The 19592-nt window shown below is 44.4% G+C and overlaps 1 protein-coding gene and 1 pseudogene across 5 annotated transcripts in view; both read right to left on the reverse strand.

The window, feature by feature from the left end:
• Positions 1-19592, reverse strand: part of RPH3AL (rabphilin 3A like (without C2 domains)) — a 233984-nt gene that overhangs the window by 111895 nt on the left and 102497 nt on the right. For all 5 annotated transcript variants that reach the window (XM_083173983.1, XM_083173980.1, XM_083173982.1 and 2 more), the window contains one exon: positions 18021-18107. In XM_083173983.1, coding sequence (XP_083030109.1) covers positions 18021-18107 — 87 coding nt within the window. The remainder of the gene's footprint in view (positions 1-18020; positions 18108-19592) is intronic.
• On the reverse strand, positions 12215-12351 carry LOC146060861 (U2 spliceosomal RNA; annotated as a pseudogene).

Raw genomic sequence — 19592 nt, forward strand, 5'->3', positions numbered from 1 at the left:
AACCTGGGTTTTTGCATTAGAATATAGGATGTAGCATCTCCAAAAGGCAAATACGAGATGGCTATTGGTGTGTCCACCATCGATGATGAAATTGTACTGCAAAAGACTGTAGGAGTTTGTAATACAGACACTTCTATTATAAAACAAAATAAACACCCCATTTCTTTTGTATTAAAAGAGGCTACTTTCAAGTCCATTATCCAAATATCCCATACTACAGTACAATAGGGTTATATGGGTCTCCACTGAGACTCGTGTAGGAGCGCTACTGTACAGCAAGATAAAACTGTTTTAGTGATGGAGAACTATCCCCCTCTTGAGAGGTGTATCCAATCCCTCACTATCTGAATAAAAGTAACTTAATAGAATGGTTAATCCTCATTCTATTATCTTGGCCATGCCTCATTTTAGTGGTACACATAGAATATGTTCATACTGTACTGTTGACATTCAGAATGACACCAGACTGTCTAAATAGTGTAGTCTGAATGTTGAGTTACAATACAAAAAAGGGAGACTGTGGACAATACAGTCGATTTTGTTCATGGTTTTAGGGATAGGTTGCGATAAGCTTTAGAGACACACCTAGTCAATGCAAAAATAAAAGGTTGACACGCAGATTGTCATCATTCAAAATATATTGACTTTCTGGTATTGACGTCCCAAACATCAACATTTTGTGCGGCATTCAACAAAAGGGATAGACATCAGAAGGAGAGTCAAGTAGCCACGCTGTAAACCATTCATTGATTGGGCTGCTAAGCAAAGTTCATCTACTGGTATCATTTGGAAAGCCGGATTACTAATGATATTTGTCTGTGGTTATGCTTACCTGGACTCTGTTAAAGATGTACTAAGTATCTTGCTACAGCGTTACGGATTTTGTCCCTGCCTCCATTGTAGGTGTTTATACTTTTCTTTCCATTTGCACACCTGTCCATCTCCCTTCATCCCATTACTATATATATATATATTCCTCTGAAGTGTTCGACCAATTGCCCCTACCACTTCATTAATCTTGTGCTTCTTACTTTCTCCTACCTTCCACTCCTTACTCATGTTAACCCCTCTTCACTACTAACCTTTTTCCACCTTTGCTGCAGAAGTATACAATGGAGTCTTGGTGCCTGCCAAGCAGAAGGGTAATGGACAAATGTCATGTTCAGTGCACATTTACTAAACGACGTATGGCAGGTGCTGTATGCAGTGCCGGTGTAAGGCATCTCAGCATCCTAGGCAAAACTTCAAGCTACTGCACCCTGACCCCACTTCCACAATATACGCTATCCAGCCCCTCAAGTGAAAGTGGTTCAGATTGATAGATGTACAGTGTAGATAGACAGTCATAATGGTTGCCATGCAATAGGTCCACAGGGTCAAAAGGTTGACAAGGTCTAAAGGTACTCAACCGCCACTTGCATTAAAGTACGACAACAAGAATGTCTTCGTCATAGACAACATTAATTTGTGATAGGCAGACTCAATGCCCCCCCCCCCTATTATGGGACCTATACATCAATCCCAAGACCCACTTAGCACATTCTTTGATGGGGCATAAGTCGCTAAAGGATGAAAAACATTCACCATTTTTTGAGGCAGTACGGACGGTGTAATGGTTAGCATTACTGCCTCACAGCACTGAGGTCATGGGTTAGATTCCCAACATGTCCCTAACTGTGCGCAGTTTGTATATTCTTCCCGTGCTTGCGTAGGTTTCTGCCAGGTACTCCGGTTTCCTCCCACAATCCAAAAATATTCTGGTAGGTCAATTGGCTCCCAACAAAATTAACCCTAGAATGAATGTATGTATGTGTGTGTGTACTTACTAATGTGAATGTTCATATATTCTATATAATGCTCTGCGCTATATAAATAACTGGTGCGCTATATAAATAACTGGTAATAAATAAATTACCAAACCAAAAAAAAGTATTTTCATCCAATAAGGCTTATTTCGTCATATAGTGTACATCAAAAGGTTGCTGGCAGTTAATGTGTACATCAAAAGGTTGCTGGCAGTAAGATCAGTTGATGCAAGACAATATAACAAACATTGTGGCTGTGCTTGTATTACTACTATAATACCTTTTCTGTTATCATCGCTTATACATTATTGGCCTGGGATATGCTCTCACCCAACAGGCTTATATTTGGCATCCAGCTGCAGCTTCAAAGCCTTACTTTGTGCTTATGCTTTAATATTCCAGTTTTTATTTTTATTTGGTTTTCTCGCTTTTGTTCCAGTTGCTAGAGTACCATACAATTGGTTTTGATTGTTTATTACTAAAGTGTAGATTAAGCATTTCCAGAGTCTTTCATAATTTGTCTTCCTGTATTACAATTACTATCAATCTCATTTCATTGGGCTGCACTACATCTATTAAATGGTTGGTGTAGAAGAGGAAAGAGGGAAGAAACCCTTACCCTTTGCCCCTTACCTCTTCACGGAGCACAGATATTAGCATACCTGCACAACTCCACCTAAATGCTCCATTATTAAATAAACAATGTAGAGTCAATGACCTATCAAAGAGCTTGGGTTTATTGATAAGTTCAGACTAAAACATTATTATTATTAAACATTAATTATTATTATTATTATTATTATTAAACATTAGGCCTACTGCATTTTCTAGTGAACAAAGTCACACTAAAAAACAATGAGGAACCTGACTTTGTGCACAATGTTTCAATGACCAAATAAAAATAATTCTAACTTTTCAGAGAACCATGATCAGTGTAAAAACCATGAAACGTGGCCATTCATGTGATGAGGAGTGTCTCAGGACTATCATTATAAAGGAGTGATGACAGTAATTGTTGGCAGCATTGAAAAAAAAACTGACTGTCTGTCAAGCAGGTACTATTTTTATCGTTGAGAAAGCCAGGTTTCAAAAAAAAAAAAAAAGCTTTCTAAGGTACAAATTAGATTTTTGTTCATCTACAATTCTAGTACAGTACATAATGAAATCATGTATAGATAACAAAGTACACATGTGAAAAATCTTTAAGACGTTTTGATCCTCTTCCTTAATGCTTTAATATTGGGGATTTGTTCAGCATCCCGGCATTTACTATACCGACACCAGCATCCCAACTACTCCGGAAGACTGGTACAGGGACCGGGATAGACATTAGCAGGGAGGGTGAGGGTCAAGGAGGGGAGGTTAGGATTTGGAACCAGTGGATTAGCGTTGGGGGAAGCAGGGGGATGGCAAGTATACTTACGGGAACCCTGTCAGGATTCCCTATTTTGGAATGCTGGCATCTGAATCCTGACCGACGGTCATACGTACGTATCCCATATATTGTTTCTTGGCTATTAAACCAACAGTATCTATGCATATTTTTTATATATATATATTTGCCGTTGCAAACAGCTGAGACTACCGGCTGAAAATACCGGCTGAGTGTAACCTCTCCATGAACTGCTGTGTGGACAGCGTGTCTTTGCGATCTATCTGCGGTGTGTGTGCCGCCTTGTTTGGTACGTTACCCTCATTGTGTTCACGCTTTTGTTACCCTCAATAAATCCTTTTTAAAAACAGATTCATGCACTATCGAGCGCTCGCTCTCCTCATTTCTTTTTAGATTAAAACATCTGTGGATTCAGGATTGCCTTGGAGAGACAGAGAGCTTGGAGCTGCCGGGTATACCTACCTGAGTGCTTATTCTAGAGACTTACACACCAAAGGACATTGTGTGGAAGGGTATTGTTGTCCTGATTGGACACTGGCATTTTCACTGCATAATTTTGCGCACTGTTATTGTGTGTTTTTATATATATTTATACATATATATATATATATAAATATATATAAATATATATATATATATAGCTGTGGGGGACGGCGGCACTCGCAGAATGAAGACACGGGAGACCAATTTCTCACAACGTTTCGGAGCTGTGTTGCCCCTTTATCAAGTGCAAAAAACCTGTATTTTGCACTTGATTAAGGGGCAACACAGCTCCGAAAGTTGTGAGAAAGTGGTCTCCCGTGTCTTCATTCTGCGAGTGCCGCCGTCCCCCACAGCCATATATCGGTGACAGCAGGAGCTGCCACATACTGGAGGGCACCGCATTATTGCTGAACTGCTTTGTTTCATATCATCTGCTTGGAGTGCCGCCCCTACCACATATATATATATATATAATATATATATATATATATATCTATATAGATATATATATATATATATATATATATATATATATATAGATATATAGATAGAGTAGATTCTATGCTATTTTTTTGTTTATATAAAAATATTAGTTTGGCTCCAACCTGTGGTATGAAGGTTATAAATTTTAATCCATTCAAAGGGACACTAGTAATAGGTTGTAAAGTAAATCATATGTGTATTACTTACAAGATCTACCTCCCTGCACTTTAAACAGCCCTTCTAGTTACGCCATGCCTTTACAGGTTAATTATTATATTTTAATGCTGCTGCTTCCAATGTTATATTGTGAGGCCATTGCCTGTCGTTTACCCCTTTCAGTTGCTAAGCAACTGCTTGTTTGGTTTTGTAGTGCTTTCTCTATGCAGCCTCATAGACTCTGTTGTGAAAAAGTGCTGTGTGTTTGTTATCTGTAGAAATAACATATTAGCTTGTGTCAACAAACAATAAATCAATAAACTAAAAACAGTATTAACAGTGAATAAAGCAACTTTAATTAGATGCTGATAAGCTATAATGTTCTAACTTTTTTTTATATTTTCTGTGCCACAAAGAAGCTGGGCGAGTGTGGGAATAGTTAATTTATGGCTAGAAAGCTTCCTTATTTTTAAACTTACCATGTCACCTGAGCTGGCACTACCCGCTCAGAAGAGGTTGTAGGGCATGGAGGCACTGTGCATGAGAGGCGATCTCCCTGCTCTGATTTGCTGCTGTCAGCTGGCATTGTGCATATCGCACTGTTTAAAAGGCAGCACGCACATAAGCAGCTAGTGCTTCCCACCTCCATGACAGCATCACAAAACAGTACCAGAGTTACACCAGTCCAGGGCTACTATAGGTCAGAGGGCGGGGAAGATATCCAGCCAGCCCAACTTTTAGATAAGTAGAGGGATAGCCAGTAAATGACAGAAAGTGTGTGTACAGTATGTGTGTGTAAATGGTGCTACCCCTGTGGGCATTATGTATGCAAGGGCACTACTCCTGTGAGCATTGTGTGTGTGTGTGTGTGTGACACTGCTACTGTTAGCACTAAGTGTGTGTGTGCGCATTATGTATGTAAGTGGTGCTATTACTGTGGGCATTTTAAGTGGTGCTGCTTCTGTGGCCACTTACACACAATGCCTACTACCAGTGACGTATATAGCGTAAGGCAGCCCCCGCTGCTGCTTGGGGGAGCGGGGGCTGCGTAAGCGCCCGCTGCCCTGCAAATGCTGCTGTTCCTCCCGGTTTTTATTAGGTGGACATACACAGGGCAGGCCGGTGCTAACCGCTCAGCAGTCAGCACGACCTGCAAAGTGGGGGAGGCACCATACTGTAAGCTCTCCCTGTTTTGCTACATGTTGCTACCGACAACCACAGCCTGCACCTGTCTAACTGTGTGATGAAAGGCAGTGGTCCCGGCAGCACGAAGAGCGCGCATCCCCTTCTCAGCCCTATTGGCGAAGGACCCATAGCTGCCCCAGCCTATGCTTGTCTAGCTGTAACAAGCCGCAGCGCTGGCCCGGCGGCATAAAAAGCAGCGCTGTTTACCCCTTTCTGCCTCGTTCATTTGCAATTTGCCCTTGGCTTTTTAGTTGCCGGCTACTGCAGCCTCTTCCTGTCAAACTTTATGACAGGCAGTAACGCTGGCAGCATAAAGTGTATCCCCGGGGTCCTGAGGCTATGCCTGGTCTTATCATATCAGGGTCCTCCTCTGCTCCTGTCTGCTATGCCTGTTAAGCAGATGACAGATGGGCAGAAGTGCCGCCCCTTCCCCACCCTCTCCCTTTTTTCCTTCCACTCTGCAGTCTGAAGCACGCTCCATCTCGCCCCCCCTCCTCCCCCCTCCCCTGGCCTCAATCAGGAGAGGAGAGCATTGCAATGGCATCCTGCCGAAGAGGAGCCTAAGCAGAGGGAGGAGGGACTTCAAGAAAAGGAGTGTAGAAGTTAGAAGAACCAGTTACAGAAAAAGGTAAGTGTTTTATGATACATGTTTATAATATATATTTTTAATTAGTAGTTATCAGTAAGCATAGTAAGTAAAAACATTACACTCTCCCCTTTACCTCTCTCCTGTGAACCTTTTCCTGTCACCCACTGACTCACAATCTCCCTGTTACCATTTCTCTCTGCTCACCCTCTCCTTATCCCCCTACCTCTCAATGTCACCTTTCATTGTCACCCAGTGGCTCCCAACAGCATCATCCCCTGCCCATCTGCCACTGACTCGCCCTGGCTGTCACAATCTACCTTCTTCCTAGTGTCACCAACTACCTGTGACCATGTAACACTCACTGCCTTTCCTTGGTGTCAACCACCTTCCGTCTCCCACTTCTGCTCCCCATCACCCTTTTCCTGCCACCCACTTGCTTTCTCTGGCATCACCTTCTATTCATCTTCCATTGCTTCATACCATCATAAAATTGTTATTTTGTACATTGAAGGAATCACCTGCATGGTGAGGACTTGCTTTCACTGCTGACTGGGGGTCAGTGAGTGAGGTCAGCTTAGATTTATTTTTTGTTATGTAACTTTTTTCCAATTAATGCAATATCCCACTGTCTCTGCCTGCCTTCCACTGGTTCACCCTGGCGGTCATCCTCTCCCATCATATCTATCAGCTCTGAGTCTGTCACACTACGTAGAGATGCTGCTTGTGCCACGGCAGCCTGCCGCTGCCCGCGTGCTCGATAAGCACGGGCTAGTCAGCTGTGGCGTCATTCACGTGTGCGGTGCCACGCGAGACTCTCTTCTTCCTCCTATCACTGTGCAGTGCTAGTCTCCCTCTGCCCTATGCCGCACGGCACAGTGCATTAACTTCCTCCGCTCTCTGCTGTCCCAGATCCATCACTGGTGCAGCGCGAGTCTCCCCGCCCTCTGCCGCATTAACTCCCTCCTCTCTTCACCGTCACATCACTGTGCAGCGCAAGTCTCATCCGCCCTCTGCCATCCACACCCCCTCCTCCTCCCTTCACCATCTGCAAGGCCCATACTCCCTCTGCAGTTCTCCATCCGCCCTCTGACCTGCTGTGTACTGCGTAGAGATGCAGGGGTGGAGAGGACCAGTAACTCTGGAAAATGGATGCTTAATGAAAAAAGATGATAAAAGGTGCATGAGGCAGAGCAGCACTGCCTATCTGTATGTGTTCAAAAAGTTTAAAGATACAGTATGTATGTATGTATGTGTGTCTCTCTCTCTCTCTCTCTCTCTCTCTCTCTCTCTCTCTCTCTCTCTATATATACACATACACACACACACACACATAGCATAATGTGTTATGGGCATTACGGTGTGTATCATTATATGTAATGACCATTACGGTGTGGCATAATGTGTAATGGGCATTACACCTTAAACCGAGGCCACACACCCTTTTTTGTAATGTGCACATTCTTTTTTTATATATCTATTGGAGTGGCACATTTATAATGGGGGGGGGCGCCAGAATTTTTTTTGGCTTGGGGGAGCAAAATTTATAGTTACGCCACTGCCTACTACTGTCACTACTCCTGTGCACATTATGTATGTAAGCGGCACTGCTACTGCGGCCATGATGTGTGTAAGTAGCGCTGCTATGGAATTGAAGTTTACACATTTCATCTCCACAGCAACCAGAGACTTTCTCCTCCATTACCAGAAAACACTCAACCAAGGCTGGTCTCAAGCACCAGAAAGGGGCTGTCTCTCAATAAAGCAGCTGCTTAAAATGGGGGATAGTCAGTCCCCACAGACAAAAAACAACAAGAGAAAACCAATAGCAGCACAAGATTTCTTCGTGAGGAGTGGCCATCTGGCCTTTTTAAGGGATTTAGCTCTGTACAACCCTGCAGTTGATGGCGTCCATTTTGACCAGTCACCTACCTCCTGCTGGTTCCTGCCATCCAGGTTCTTGCTTCCTTCTGCTCCTGGGTCCACTCCTGTTCAGTCCTGGACAGTCTGATAACTCATCTCCTGGGTCCTCTGCTGGTCCGTCCCGGTTCCTGTACCATAAGTGCTCCACATTGGAGCCTGGGTTTCCTCTTCATATCGATTTTTGGCTTGCTTCTGTTTTACAGATTGTCCTGCACCACATGAGTATAATTTGCTTCCACAGGTACACCCCCATAGATTCTACTTGACAAGGGGACCGATCTTCAATCAAGACAAGTGAGTTTGAATGTATGGGCTCTGTATGTAATAAAGTTTTACTGTAAGTGTGTGTGTGCGTGTTTCTTTAACTATTTGTACTGCTGGGGGACTACTAGTCCCAGTGGGCCCTTTATTGCCCCACATGCTGGAAGTCTGGGACTTGTAGTGCCACAGCAATACACAATTGTTTTTATTTTCTTTTTTACACTTTAATCAGCTCGATGCCCACCGCTTAGGGAGGTGATGACAGCCCCGGGCTTCAGCATGGCCAGGTAAGTTCTGGAGGGGGGGGGCTTCTTTGGGGGGCCCCCACTTCCCCAGGACTCCTGCCCATGCTGACCGGTCAGGGGGAGAATGCTTTGGCCGAGGGACTTGTATAATAAGTTGTCCCCCCGGCTGTGGCTTACCCTACTGGCTGGTTGGGCCCAGTGCTGGTTCTTGAAATATGGGGGACCCCTACTCATTTTGCCCCCTGTATTTTGGGAACCAGGAACGGCCCTTGAGCCTGGTGCTGGTTTTGTAAAGTCAAGGGAACTCCAACTTGTTTGTGCCTGTGATTTTATGAAACCAGGACCGGCTCTCTGAGCCCGGGGCTGGTTATGCTCAGATGGGGGGACCCCACGCCGTTTGTTGTTTTTTTTTTTTTTTTTCAATTTGACCTGTGCATGGTTCAGACAAATTTGCCAGTCAGAACCTGGTCTATTTAACCTTTACTAAAAATAGCATCTCATTAAATTGCCGATTTCTATACTTTTTAATGGGAAAACATCTGGATGCAATTTTTAGTGTTACTAAAAATCGCTCCTTCGAATTCGTGGCAAAAAGGTGCAATATTTTCCCGCAAATCGCACCCTAAAAAAATTGCTATATCGTCCGATTTTGACAATATTTTCGCCAAACCAAAAATGGCAAATCGCCCCTATTAAATGTCACCCTTGATCTTAGCCAAAAGGCCGAATGAGAATGTTTGTTTGACTGACTGCGATAAACCACTAAACCAATACCAATGTAGTTTTCGCTATTGTGTAGGTCATTTTCCCCAGGCCCATTTTAGTCTAAGGGGGATTTATCAAAGCCTATTCAATGCTGCTGCTTTTCCACATATACAGATTCAACCAGCTGGAATTTATAGTTTCACAACATACAGTAGCCACAACTTGGCCAGGCATAATCCAAAACACATTTCCTGAATTTTTACGCATTTTGTAAGCAATAAAATAAGAAAGAAATATATTTGCACATAGAGCGACTTTCTATATAAAGAATTCATTACTATGGTACAATAACTGTCAAGAGTTCTACATTATTCTTGATCAGTGAATGCCTGAGTATCAAATTTAGTACTTGGAAATAGAATAACAATATAAATGTCATCAGCACAAGAGGTGACAACAAGTGGACAAGAAATAAGATGGGAAGTAGTCTGCATTTATTGTGTTGATTACTTTAATAAGGCAGTCAAACATAAGGTAAAGTATACATGTAGAGCTGCTCAGCTATATTATTCAGTTTCTCTTTTATGAAAAAAATCAGAACAAAGACTTGTTTTAAAAATGCATTATAGGTATGTATGTATGTATGTACACACACACACACACACACACACACACACACATACATGCACCCAGTATATACTGTGTATATATATATATATATATATATATATATATATATATATATATATATATATATATATATATATGCCTGTATCAGTACTCAAACCATAAGGAATGTGAGGAGGGCATATTAACAAAAAGGTACAGTAAATGCTATGTAGTATTTCCCTATATTAAAAAGAGACTTGAGTTTTCTAAATAATCTTGGGCATATGAAATTGGGTCCTCTTTAGGTTTTGGCCAGACCACCACCAAACCATTTTCTAGATTTAATAATTAGAATATTTGAAGTTGGCTTTTTAGGATATCTAACTCATATGGTAGATAGTTATTTATCAGGCAGAAACTAATAACACCTTACACATGTATTAAAGTTTCAACATTTCGGTTTATTATAACCTACATCACAAATCAGAGAAGACAACTAAGCCAGCACCAGAAGGCAGGCAAAGTGAATATGAAAAGAAAAGCCAAGTCAAAAACAAAGAAAACATAATTAATCTATCCGATAGGACCCTCTCTGTACCAGAGCATGGTGTACTAAAAAAAGGTCTAAGTTTTGTTATCACTACCAATCATGATTGATTCGGCAATAAGGTCCATATCTGCCGCCTAGGCAATTACAGTTAAAAAAGTTTTTCAATAATAAAGACTCCCAGGTAATAACTACCAATGTGTCCATTCAGGGCCAAATCAACATTTGACCTGACATCTAACAACCTGGCCATTAAATCATTCACAAAGCACCTATCGGACTGCAATGCCGTGTGTGACAACCTTGAGAAGAAATTAAACGCCAATTTGTCTAATGAAGAACAGCGGGCGTTGAAAGACCTCTCAAAGTATGCAGACATAATGATCTGCCCAGCCGACAAAGGGGTGCGATAGTAGTCCAGAATCTCACAAACTACAAAACAGGAGGTTTACAGAGCTGGCAGATACAGATGTCTACATACTGTTACTTGAGGACCCCACTAAACAGTATCAGGGTGAATTATCAAACATTCTGCAGGAAGCGGTGGATGCAGGAAGCTGTAGATGGCACCATAGATGCAGACATAAAAAATGCTCTACTTAAGAGTAAGTGCATAAAGACCATTTGCACACCCTAGAAAAATCCCCAAAAACTGTTCTGCACAGCCGACGTGGTGAGTCTTTACACCAATGAGTTTGAAGAAACTCAGGGAGCCCGAGGTGTGCTCCCACCACCACCAGTGCTGTGCCTAAACACGTGCAAAGGGGGCAGCCGTACGAACGTGTGGGCCCTCTCCCAAAGGAGAAAGGCCCCATGGTTCCCCTAACCCCCCTCAACCATAAGGCCGAGGAAGGGAAAAAAGGGATCGGTGGGTCCTCTTCGCCGTTAAGCTCAGAGAGACCCGCGTTTCCTCCACCCCCGGAAGGGTTTCGGACGGTGGGTCCTCCGCACCCGAAGGTTTGGAGGGACCCGCTTAGGCTTCCCTCCGCCTTGCGGCTCGGGGTTGCCCTCGAGGGAACCGGGACTCTCCCCAAAAGGTGAAGAGTCCCAGTCACATTTGGGGAACGGAAGGCCTGTTAGGGACAGCCGCACTACCCAAATCAAAAAAACGTGACAAACTAACAAAAAACGTGAAGTGCTCAAAAGTGCAAATCAAAGAAATAAATAAAAGAGGCCCTAGCCAGAAGGCCGGGGAGGGGGTGTAAAAAATTGTCCTACCCCATCCAAAAGGACGAGGTAAGGACGTGTTGCCTAACCTAGAGGGAAGTGCGCGGTGCAGGTGCCATTCAGTGCATGGTGCTGGACATCACCAGTGCAAATCAGGCACCCCCGGGTTACCCCGGGGGCACAGTGCAGCCTCGGGCTCCAGGCAGCCGACCAGTCAGCGTCCGACCAAGTGTTTCTCCGTCTCACCAGCAGGCATTTTCCAGCCCCCGGCATGGGAATGGGTACTCCACTGGGCTTTTCGAAAGACTCCCTTAGGGGCTGCACCCCCCTCGGAAGAGCAATCTACTCAGTCCCAGTGTTTCTCCGCTCCCAGGGTTAAGATACTAGGCTGAGCTTTTTGCGGTCTCCCCATCAGAGGCTACGAACCTCTGGAACAGGAGCCATCTACTCAGACCCAGCCTTTCTCCGCTCCCTGGGAATGGATACTAGACTGAGCCTTTCGCTGTCTCATCCTTCGGGGGCTACGAACCCCGTCAAGAGAGTCAAACTACTAGGCCCAGTGTTTCTCCCCCCCTCTTACCAGTGGATTTACGGAAACAACACCTCCTACCAAAGGCAGAGGTGAAGATACTCAGTGAGACTTTTCACTGCTCCCGGGAAAAAACAGAGGGGTCCCACACCCTCCGCCCATCAGAGCAGCTACTCAGTCCAACCTTTCTCTATTCTCTGCCAGAGGCCAGTCCATACCCAACTGATAAGAACAGATACTACACTTGATCTTAGCCAAAAGGCCGAGAAGCGATTACACCATTATTAGTCTTTACACCAATATACCGCATGAAAGAGGGCTAAGGGCAGTAAAGAGATTACTCAGACAATGAAAACTATCAGGGTCCCAACACTGACCTTTTGCTGAACTTATTGAGATTGGTGTTATGTAAGTATTTTCTATTTAACAGTGAATTTTTTGTACAAAGCCTGTGCTGCGTGATGGGTTCATGTGCCGCCTCGGCATAGCTGTTTTATGTTTGAGGCCGAACTTTGCTAATGAGGAGTATAAAAGAAATCTCCCCTTCTACACACGGTATATAAATGACGTGTTCCACCTGTCGACAGTGTCCAGGGAGGAATTCATCACAATGATGACAGACATTAACACAAGAGATCCCAGCATCAACATCTGTTTACCAGAAACCAACTGACTGTATTTCCCTATTTAATGCCGTCAGTTGTCACCCCACTCACCGCAAAAAGGGTTTTCCCTACTCCCAAGACCCATGGGTACGAATGATCTTTAAACCTCATGAAAAGGCTATAGTAGTAAGCAATTGAAAGAAGCTCACACTAAGGCATCCATGATCCCTAGTGAAGATCTTCTTGACATTACCAGGGTACGTAGCAATAAAAAGAACACACAGACCATAATAAACACTGATTGTGCAAAAAAAAAAACACACAGGTTTGGGTCAATAAGTACTCAGGCACCACTAAAGACATGGTTCAAACTGGTAAAAAGTACTGGCCATTCGTACAAACAGATCCCGGACTTACTGATCTAAGAGAGACCCCTCTAATGCCTTGTTCAAAGAGGGGATGCAATGTCAGAGACCTAGTAGTACATACAGATATTACAGGACTTAAGGCAACCTTCATCACTAATTTCTACCAGTAGATCGCGGACCCTTCGCCAGTAGATCGTGATCATTTACTAAGTATTAAGCCCCCATTACCTCGACATTAGTGCTGAAGTCTCTTCTGGCTTCAGCATTCCCAGCAGTGCTTTGTGCTAGTGCGCAGGTGCATGGGTGACATCCCGGCACACCTGTGCACCAGCGCAATGCAGTACTGAGGAGCTGGTGCGAAAGCTGTGCAAAGAAGTCGGGAGAGCTGTCCAGAGGAGGCAAAAGGCAGAGCAGCAGCGGGGGCCAGAATGAAGTGTAAGACTGCATTTTTTTTATGTGCTAGTTATGGTGGGTGGGAACGCTGAGTGGCAGCCGTGTCCAGATTTAACATTGGTGTAATGTGGTTGGTGCGGTGCAGTGCGGTGGGGGGGTGGGAGATCATGACAGGGACAGGGTTAGGGTCTTTGATGATCCCAGTTGAATGGGATGCTGTTTTATGGCTCCCTGGGTAAGAATGTGAATTTAGGGCACATTCCCTGTGTCAGAATGTGAATTTTAGCTCATACTGTGTGTCCTAATGCGAATTTTGGCCTATTCTGTGTGGCATAATTTGTAAGGGGTGAATATTTTTTTACACAGGCAGATGTCGGTAGATCATCGGTAAGTAAGTGTACAAAAAGTAGATCCCAGGTTACAAAAGTCCGGCCACCCCTGCCTTAAAGCGATATCCCTGCATGGACTGAATGAATGTCTGTCATTCACTTGCTGTCTGTAAACTGCCATACTATGACCGTCTACTCTCAGGATTCCCATGAAGTGGATTATGCAACACTGAAGCATTTATGTAACAACCTACCAAACTGTAGCGATTTGTTGCTACAGTTTGGTACGTTGATGTAACAATTAAGAGCCTTCAAAAGTCATGCTCACTGTCACTGCATTATATGTTTGAACATAACCCAGTTTTTTAGTTCCCTTCAGCTGCTTCTTTGACTGCTACTGTATATTTAACTTCTCTGTTCATGCTAGGATTTCTATATTTCTTGGCATATTTGATCTCTTTTTATCAAGTCTACCCATTAACTGCTTTTATAGAGGTTACACGGGGTCAGGGCCGGTGCTAAGGTGTTGGGCGCCCTCCTGCAAACTATAAATTTGCACCTTATAATAGAGACAGTGCATGCTTGAGGTACGCACAATAAAAAAGGGGGTATGTTCTCACAATGAGTGTTTTTTCACATTACAGCACACAGTAGCATAATCTTATTCATATTACACTGTATGTAGTCTTACTTATTTACATTACACCACACACTAGTGTCCCTTATACACATTATGCAACACAATAGTTCCCCTTATATATAATACCAACAGTAATAGTTCCTTTTACATATAATGCCCATAGTAATGTGGCTTACACATAACAACCAGAGTAGTGCAAGTTACACACAATGTCCACCAGGGGTTGAAGTGGAAACTTGAAAGTGGGGGTATGGAAAAGTGAAGGATGTTGCTATGCGCATGGCAAAGGCGCGCTCCAGAAAAATGGCGTGGCCACTTTAAAGGGGCATGTTCTTGAGTGTAGTGTGCCACACCATATACCTCTTATACACATTATAAAACACAATAGCAGACCCCATAATACTTGCCCCTTAAACAGTATGCGACACACCATGAGCCAAAATTCTAATAAATTTAGTCAAAAATCACATTATACCACCCGGATGGCAAACATTCACGTTAAAGTGCCCATACAAGGAGCGATGTGCTCCGTGCATTTTGAACTAGATCGCGTTGCATCTAGTTAAAACATATGTGATGCGCTAAAGCAGCGTCATTCTGACATAGATGCGGTGCGATCTAGTTCAAAAAGTACGTTCAGCATACTTATTGTGCTTTGCGATGTGGGGGACCGCTTATCACCTCGCAAAACAGGATAGCTCTGTGTATGGGCACCTTTATGCCACAACGAAAGTGCCAAAATTCACGTCATGCCACCCAGATTGAGCCAAAATTCACATCATGCCACCCGGACTGAGCCAAAATTCACGTTATGACACCCAGATTGAGCAAAAATTCACATTATTCCACCCAGATTGAGCCAAAATTAACATCATGCCACCCAAATTGAGCCAAAATTCACATCATGCCCCCCCAGACTGAGCCAAAATTAACTTCATGCCACCCAGATTGAGCCAAAATTCACATAATGTCCCCCGGACTGAGCCAAAAAATTCACATCATGCCCCCCGGACTGAGCTAAAATTCACGTTATGCCACCCCGACAGCCAAAATTCACGTTATGCCACCTAGATTGAGCCAAAATTCACATCATGCCACCTAGATTGAGCCAAAATTCACATCATGCCACTCGGATTGAGCCAACATTCACGTTATGCCACCCAGATTAAGCAAAAATTCACATTATTCCACCCAGATTGAGCCAAAATTAACATCATGCCACCCAGTTTGAGCCAAAATTCACATCATGCCACCCAGTTTGAGACAAAATTCACATCATGCCATCCAGATTGAGCCAAAATTTAGGTCATGCCACCCAGATTGAGATAAAATTTATGTTATGCTACATGGATCTAAAAAATATTCACGTTTTGCCACACGGATTGAGCCAAACTTTACATATAATTTGGGGACACAGGGACCGTGGGGAGGCAGGGATCAGGGCAGGGGGGGGGGATGCAGGGACAGGGAGGATGAAGGGACGGGGACCGGGGGATGCAGGGACAGGGGAGACTAATACCACATTCACACCAGAAATGCAGGGACAAACCCGGGAATTCAGTTCCCGGGACAAGCAGGGACATTCCCGGGTTTGGACCCATTCACACCAGAAATGTCCCTGTATTTTCTGATGTGAGAAGGGGGCGGGAAGGAGGCCGGCAGGAGGTGGGGAGGAGGCGGGCAGTCGGCGGGCAGGCGGCAGGATGGCGGCGGAGGTGGGGAGAATACTCACCCCGGTTGCTGGTCCTCCGTGCAGGCCAGGGATCCACACAGGCGGCGGCGCAAATGACGGGACAGGTTGCGGATGAAGATGACACAGCTCTCCGGCGTCCTCACTGCCGCCGGAGAACTGCGTCATCATCATCCACCGGCTGTCCCGTCATTTGCGTGGATTCCCGTCCAGACAGCACACCGAGGACACGGCAACCCGGGTAAGTATAACCTGTACCTTTCACACCAGCCAGGTCCCCGGGTTGAACCCGGGAACAACCCTGGTACCTAGCCGGGTTGAAATTTGCCCGGGATTTTGTCCCAGGAACCTTTCACACCAGCGCTAGTACCGGGTTGTTCCTGGACTCAACCCGGGAATTTAGGCTGGTGGGAATGGGGTATCAGAGACTGGGACTGGAGGGGACGCAGGGACCCGGGGGGGGGAATGCAGGGACAGGGACCGCTGAATGACGCAGGGATATGGACCGGGGGATGACGCAGGGACAGTGACCAGGGGGTGACGCAGGGACAGGGACCGGGGGAAGATGAAGGACTGGGGGGATGCAGGAACAAAGACTAGGGGTACACAGGAACCAGGAAGATGCAGGACTAGGGTAGGATGCAGGGACCAGGGGGTAGGCGCAGGGACAAGGCCTGGGGGGCCACAGGGACCGGGGGGGGGATGCAGGGACAGAGACCTACCAGAGGTCCAGCAGTGATGCCTTGCCGCAGATCTCCACCCTTCTTGTACACCCTGCTTTAATAGTCCACAGCTGCTGTCCTTCCTCCGCAAGCAGTGACAGCGACACTACGTCAACCTCCTGCACAGTGCACACAGTGTCCACCGCCGCTCTACCTCTTTCATATGCAGGGACAGCGGCACGGGCACCTTCCCTTGCTGCCCGCACACTCACTGTTTCTATTCTCCTAACTCGGCGGCTCCTCAGTCAGGCACATTGCACAGTGCAGCCTGCAGAGCGCCGAGCCTAGGACACAGAGGGGGAGCTCCACGCTGATGCTGATCGGCGCTCCCCCACTGATGCTGATCGGTGCTCTGTAGGCTGCACTAAGCTGCATGCATGACTGAGGAGCCGCCGGGAGAGGAGAAAAAGTGAGTGTGCGGGCAGCAAGGGAAGGTGCCTGTGCGGCTGTCATGTGAAATAGGTAGAGATGCGGTTGACTCTACTTGTCTTTTAGAGCATCTGGGGACAATTAATGAAACAGGTGCCCCCTAAAGCTGTCACTCGGCGGGGAGCAGGGAGCGCCTCTCAGGTCCGGCGCCTACCTGTTTTGCAGGCTTTGCTGAGTGGGTAGCGCCGGCCCTGCTTGACGTGGTGAGGTTTATTTCCCCGCTGATACAGCCAGCGCTACACAGAGAGAAGTATAGCTTGTCAGCAGTGGTCAGAACCGCAGGACATGTCTAAATAATGGTCTTCCACCAATACGAATGCCTAGGATCCTTGTCAGATATTTTTGTCTTTTTACCATGCAGTTGTACTTTTTGTATTTCCATTCACTGAGGGGCCGTAGGTCACGTCATTGGAAGGGGTTTGGTCTGAGTCTGACGATGTCATGAAATGACCTGGGCGGGATTTCACGTGTTTTAATTCTGTACATGTCTGTATTTTGGTATTTAAGCATGCATAGTAAAGATGTCTTCTGATGGAGGTTATAACAAACCGAAACGTTGAAACTTTAATACCTGTGTAAAGTGTTATTCCTAAGACTGAGAGTGCCACCTGATAAACTATCTACCTGCAAAAGTTATGGGTTGGCACCTGGCATACAGAAAAAATATTTTACAGATCTGATATATATACAATATATATTATATTATATATAATACTATCTTCACTCTATAGTGCAGCGATCAGACAAAATACATATTAACCATTTACCTCTCTTTGTTCACTGCAGATTTTACAGAGCCATGTGGGTCGCTTCAGGGTACCAACTGTTTCAATGCCGCATTTAGTGCAGACTTTCTGGGAATGAAAAAGACATAATAAATAAGCACAGGACTACTGTATGTTGTAAATCTATTTTTTTTTTTTTTTTGCATATATCATTTAAAGTATTTTAAGTAAACTACCTTGATTGACACATCTGTATCTTTAAATTGTAATATACAATTGAGGAGGAGTGGAGGCATCAGCTGCAGAGAGCCACAACCTTGTATTCAGTGCGATAATGTATCAAAAATGTAACAATACTTTGCCAATTTGTTAAACTCTAGATAAGAATGATGTCCCAAATACTTTCAAAAAAAAAAAATGACCTTTTCAAAAGAAACAACTAATTAATCAAAACAGAATTTATGTAAGTCTTAAAAATGTTATACTTCTAATGAGACACATTTGTACAAGTGCATTTGCAAGCACAATTTGTACTTTTACCTCCAATCTTCTAGGCTCTGGAAGTGTGAGATGGGGGGGATTTTGCCTCCACACTGCACTAGCCAGGTCTGGGTTTGTTTTTCACTACTGTGGGGAATCTAACCCTGGTTGGGGCTCACTGTCTTGGATTTTGTATTTTATTATTTTGCTAATTTTTTTATGTAGTGCACTGGAATTGTTTTTATACTATTTATTTAGAAGCAACTTTAGACAATGCTAGACCTGCAAAGCCAGGACAAGCACTATAATCTAAGCATGCTGGGCAGTAGTGCATTGGACCTGAATCATTGCTGGACTTGTCTTGGCTATATTTGTAGAGCAGTAGAGTTTCACAAATATATTGCCACTGGCCACTGCTACTTAGTAAATAAGCATCTGTTAGACAGATTCTCCAGTGGGTATTATGCAATAGATGAATACTAGGCAAACTGGAAAATATTCATGCGATCATCTCTTTTTATACTGGAGTGCAGGTCACACAATTCTGATATTCAAAGTGCTGTTCTGGTAGTTAATAAACCAGCACAGCAATGACCCAATCAGAATTATGCCCAGTCGGACACCTATTTAAACTCTAAAGATGGTTGAAATACTGAATATTTAAAAGCAGCTATTGGTCATTAGAGCGCATAAGTAAGTTTTGTCATTATGGCAATTATGAAGCTGTGCCTGCAAATCCCATAAGGGTAGACAGAGGCGGAACTACACCATTGTTGCACAGATGCAGTGTACCAGGGCCCCTTAGGGGCAAAGGGGCCCAGTCCACTGCGGCCTGTGTCTCCCTTTTCCCGGTCATGCAATGCCTCCCAATGTCACCCACAGCTGTGGCGCATATTGTGAACTTTGGCTGGGGTGGAGGAGGGGGGCCCAAGCCATAATTTCGCACCTGGGTCCAACACTCACAGGTTCTGCAATTGAGAATAGAGATTATGTACAATGTGGACATACTAGTTTTATTACTTTTATATTATACAGTACACACCATTTAAACCAGTATGACTTAATCCCAGCAGTCTGCAAAACATATAGTAGCCACAAACCTATTTTAGGCCCCATTTTCAAGATCATATATCT

Source organism: Crinia signifera, chromosome 2 (genome assembly GCF_055691185.1).
Source record: "Crinia signifera chromosome 2, ASM5569118v1, whole genome shotgun sequence".
Taxonomy (NCBI): domain Eukaryota; kingdom Metazoa; phylum Chordata; class Amphibia; order Anura; family Myobatrachidae; genus Crinia; species Crinia signifera.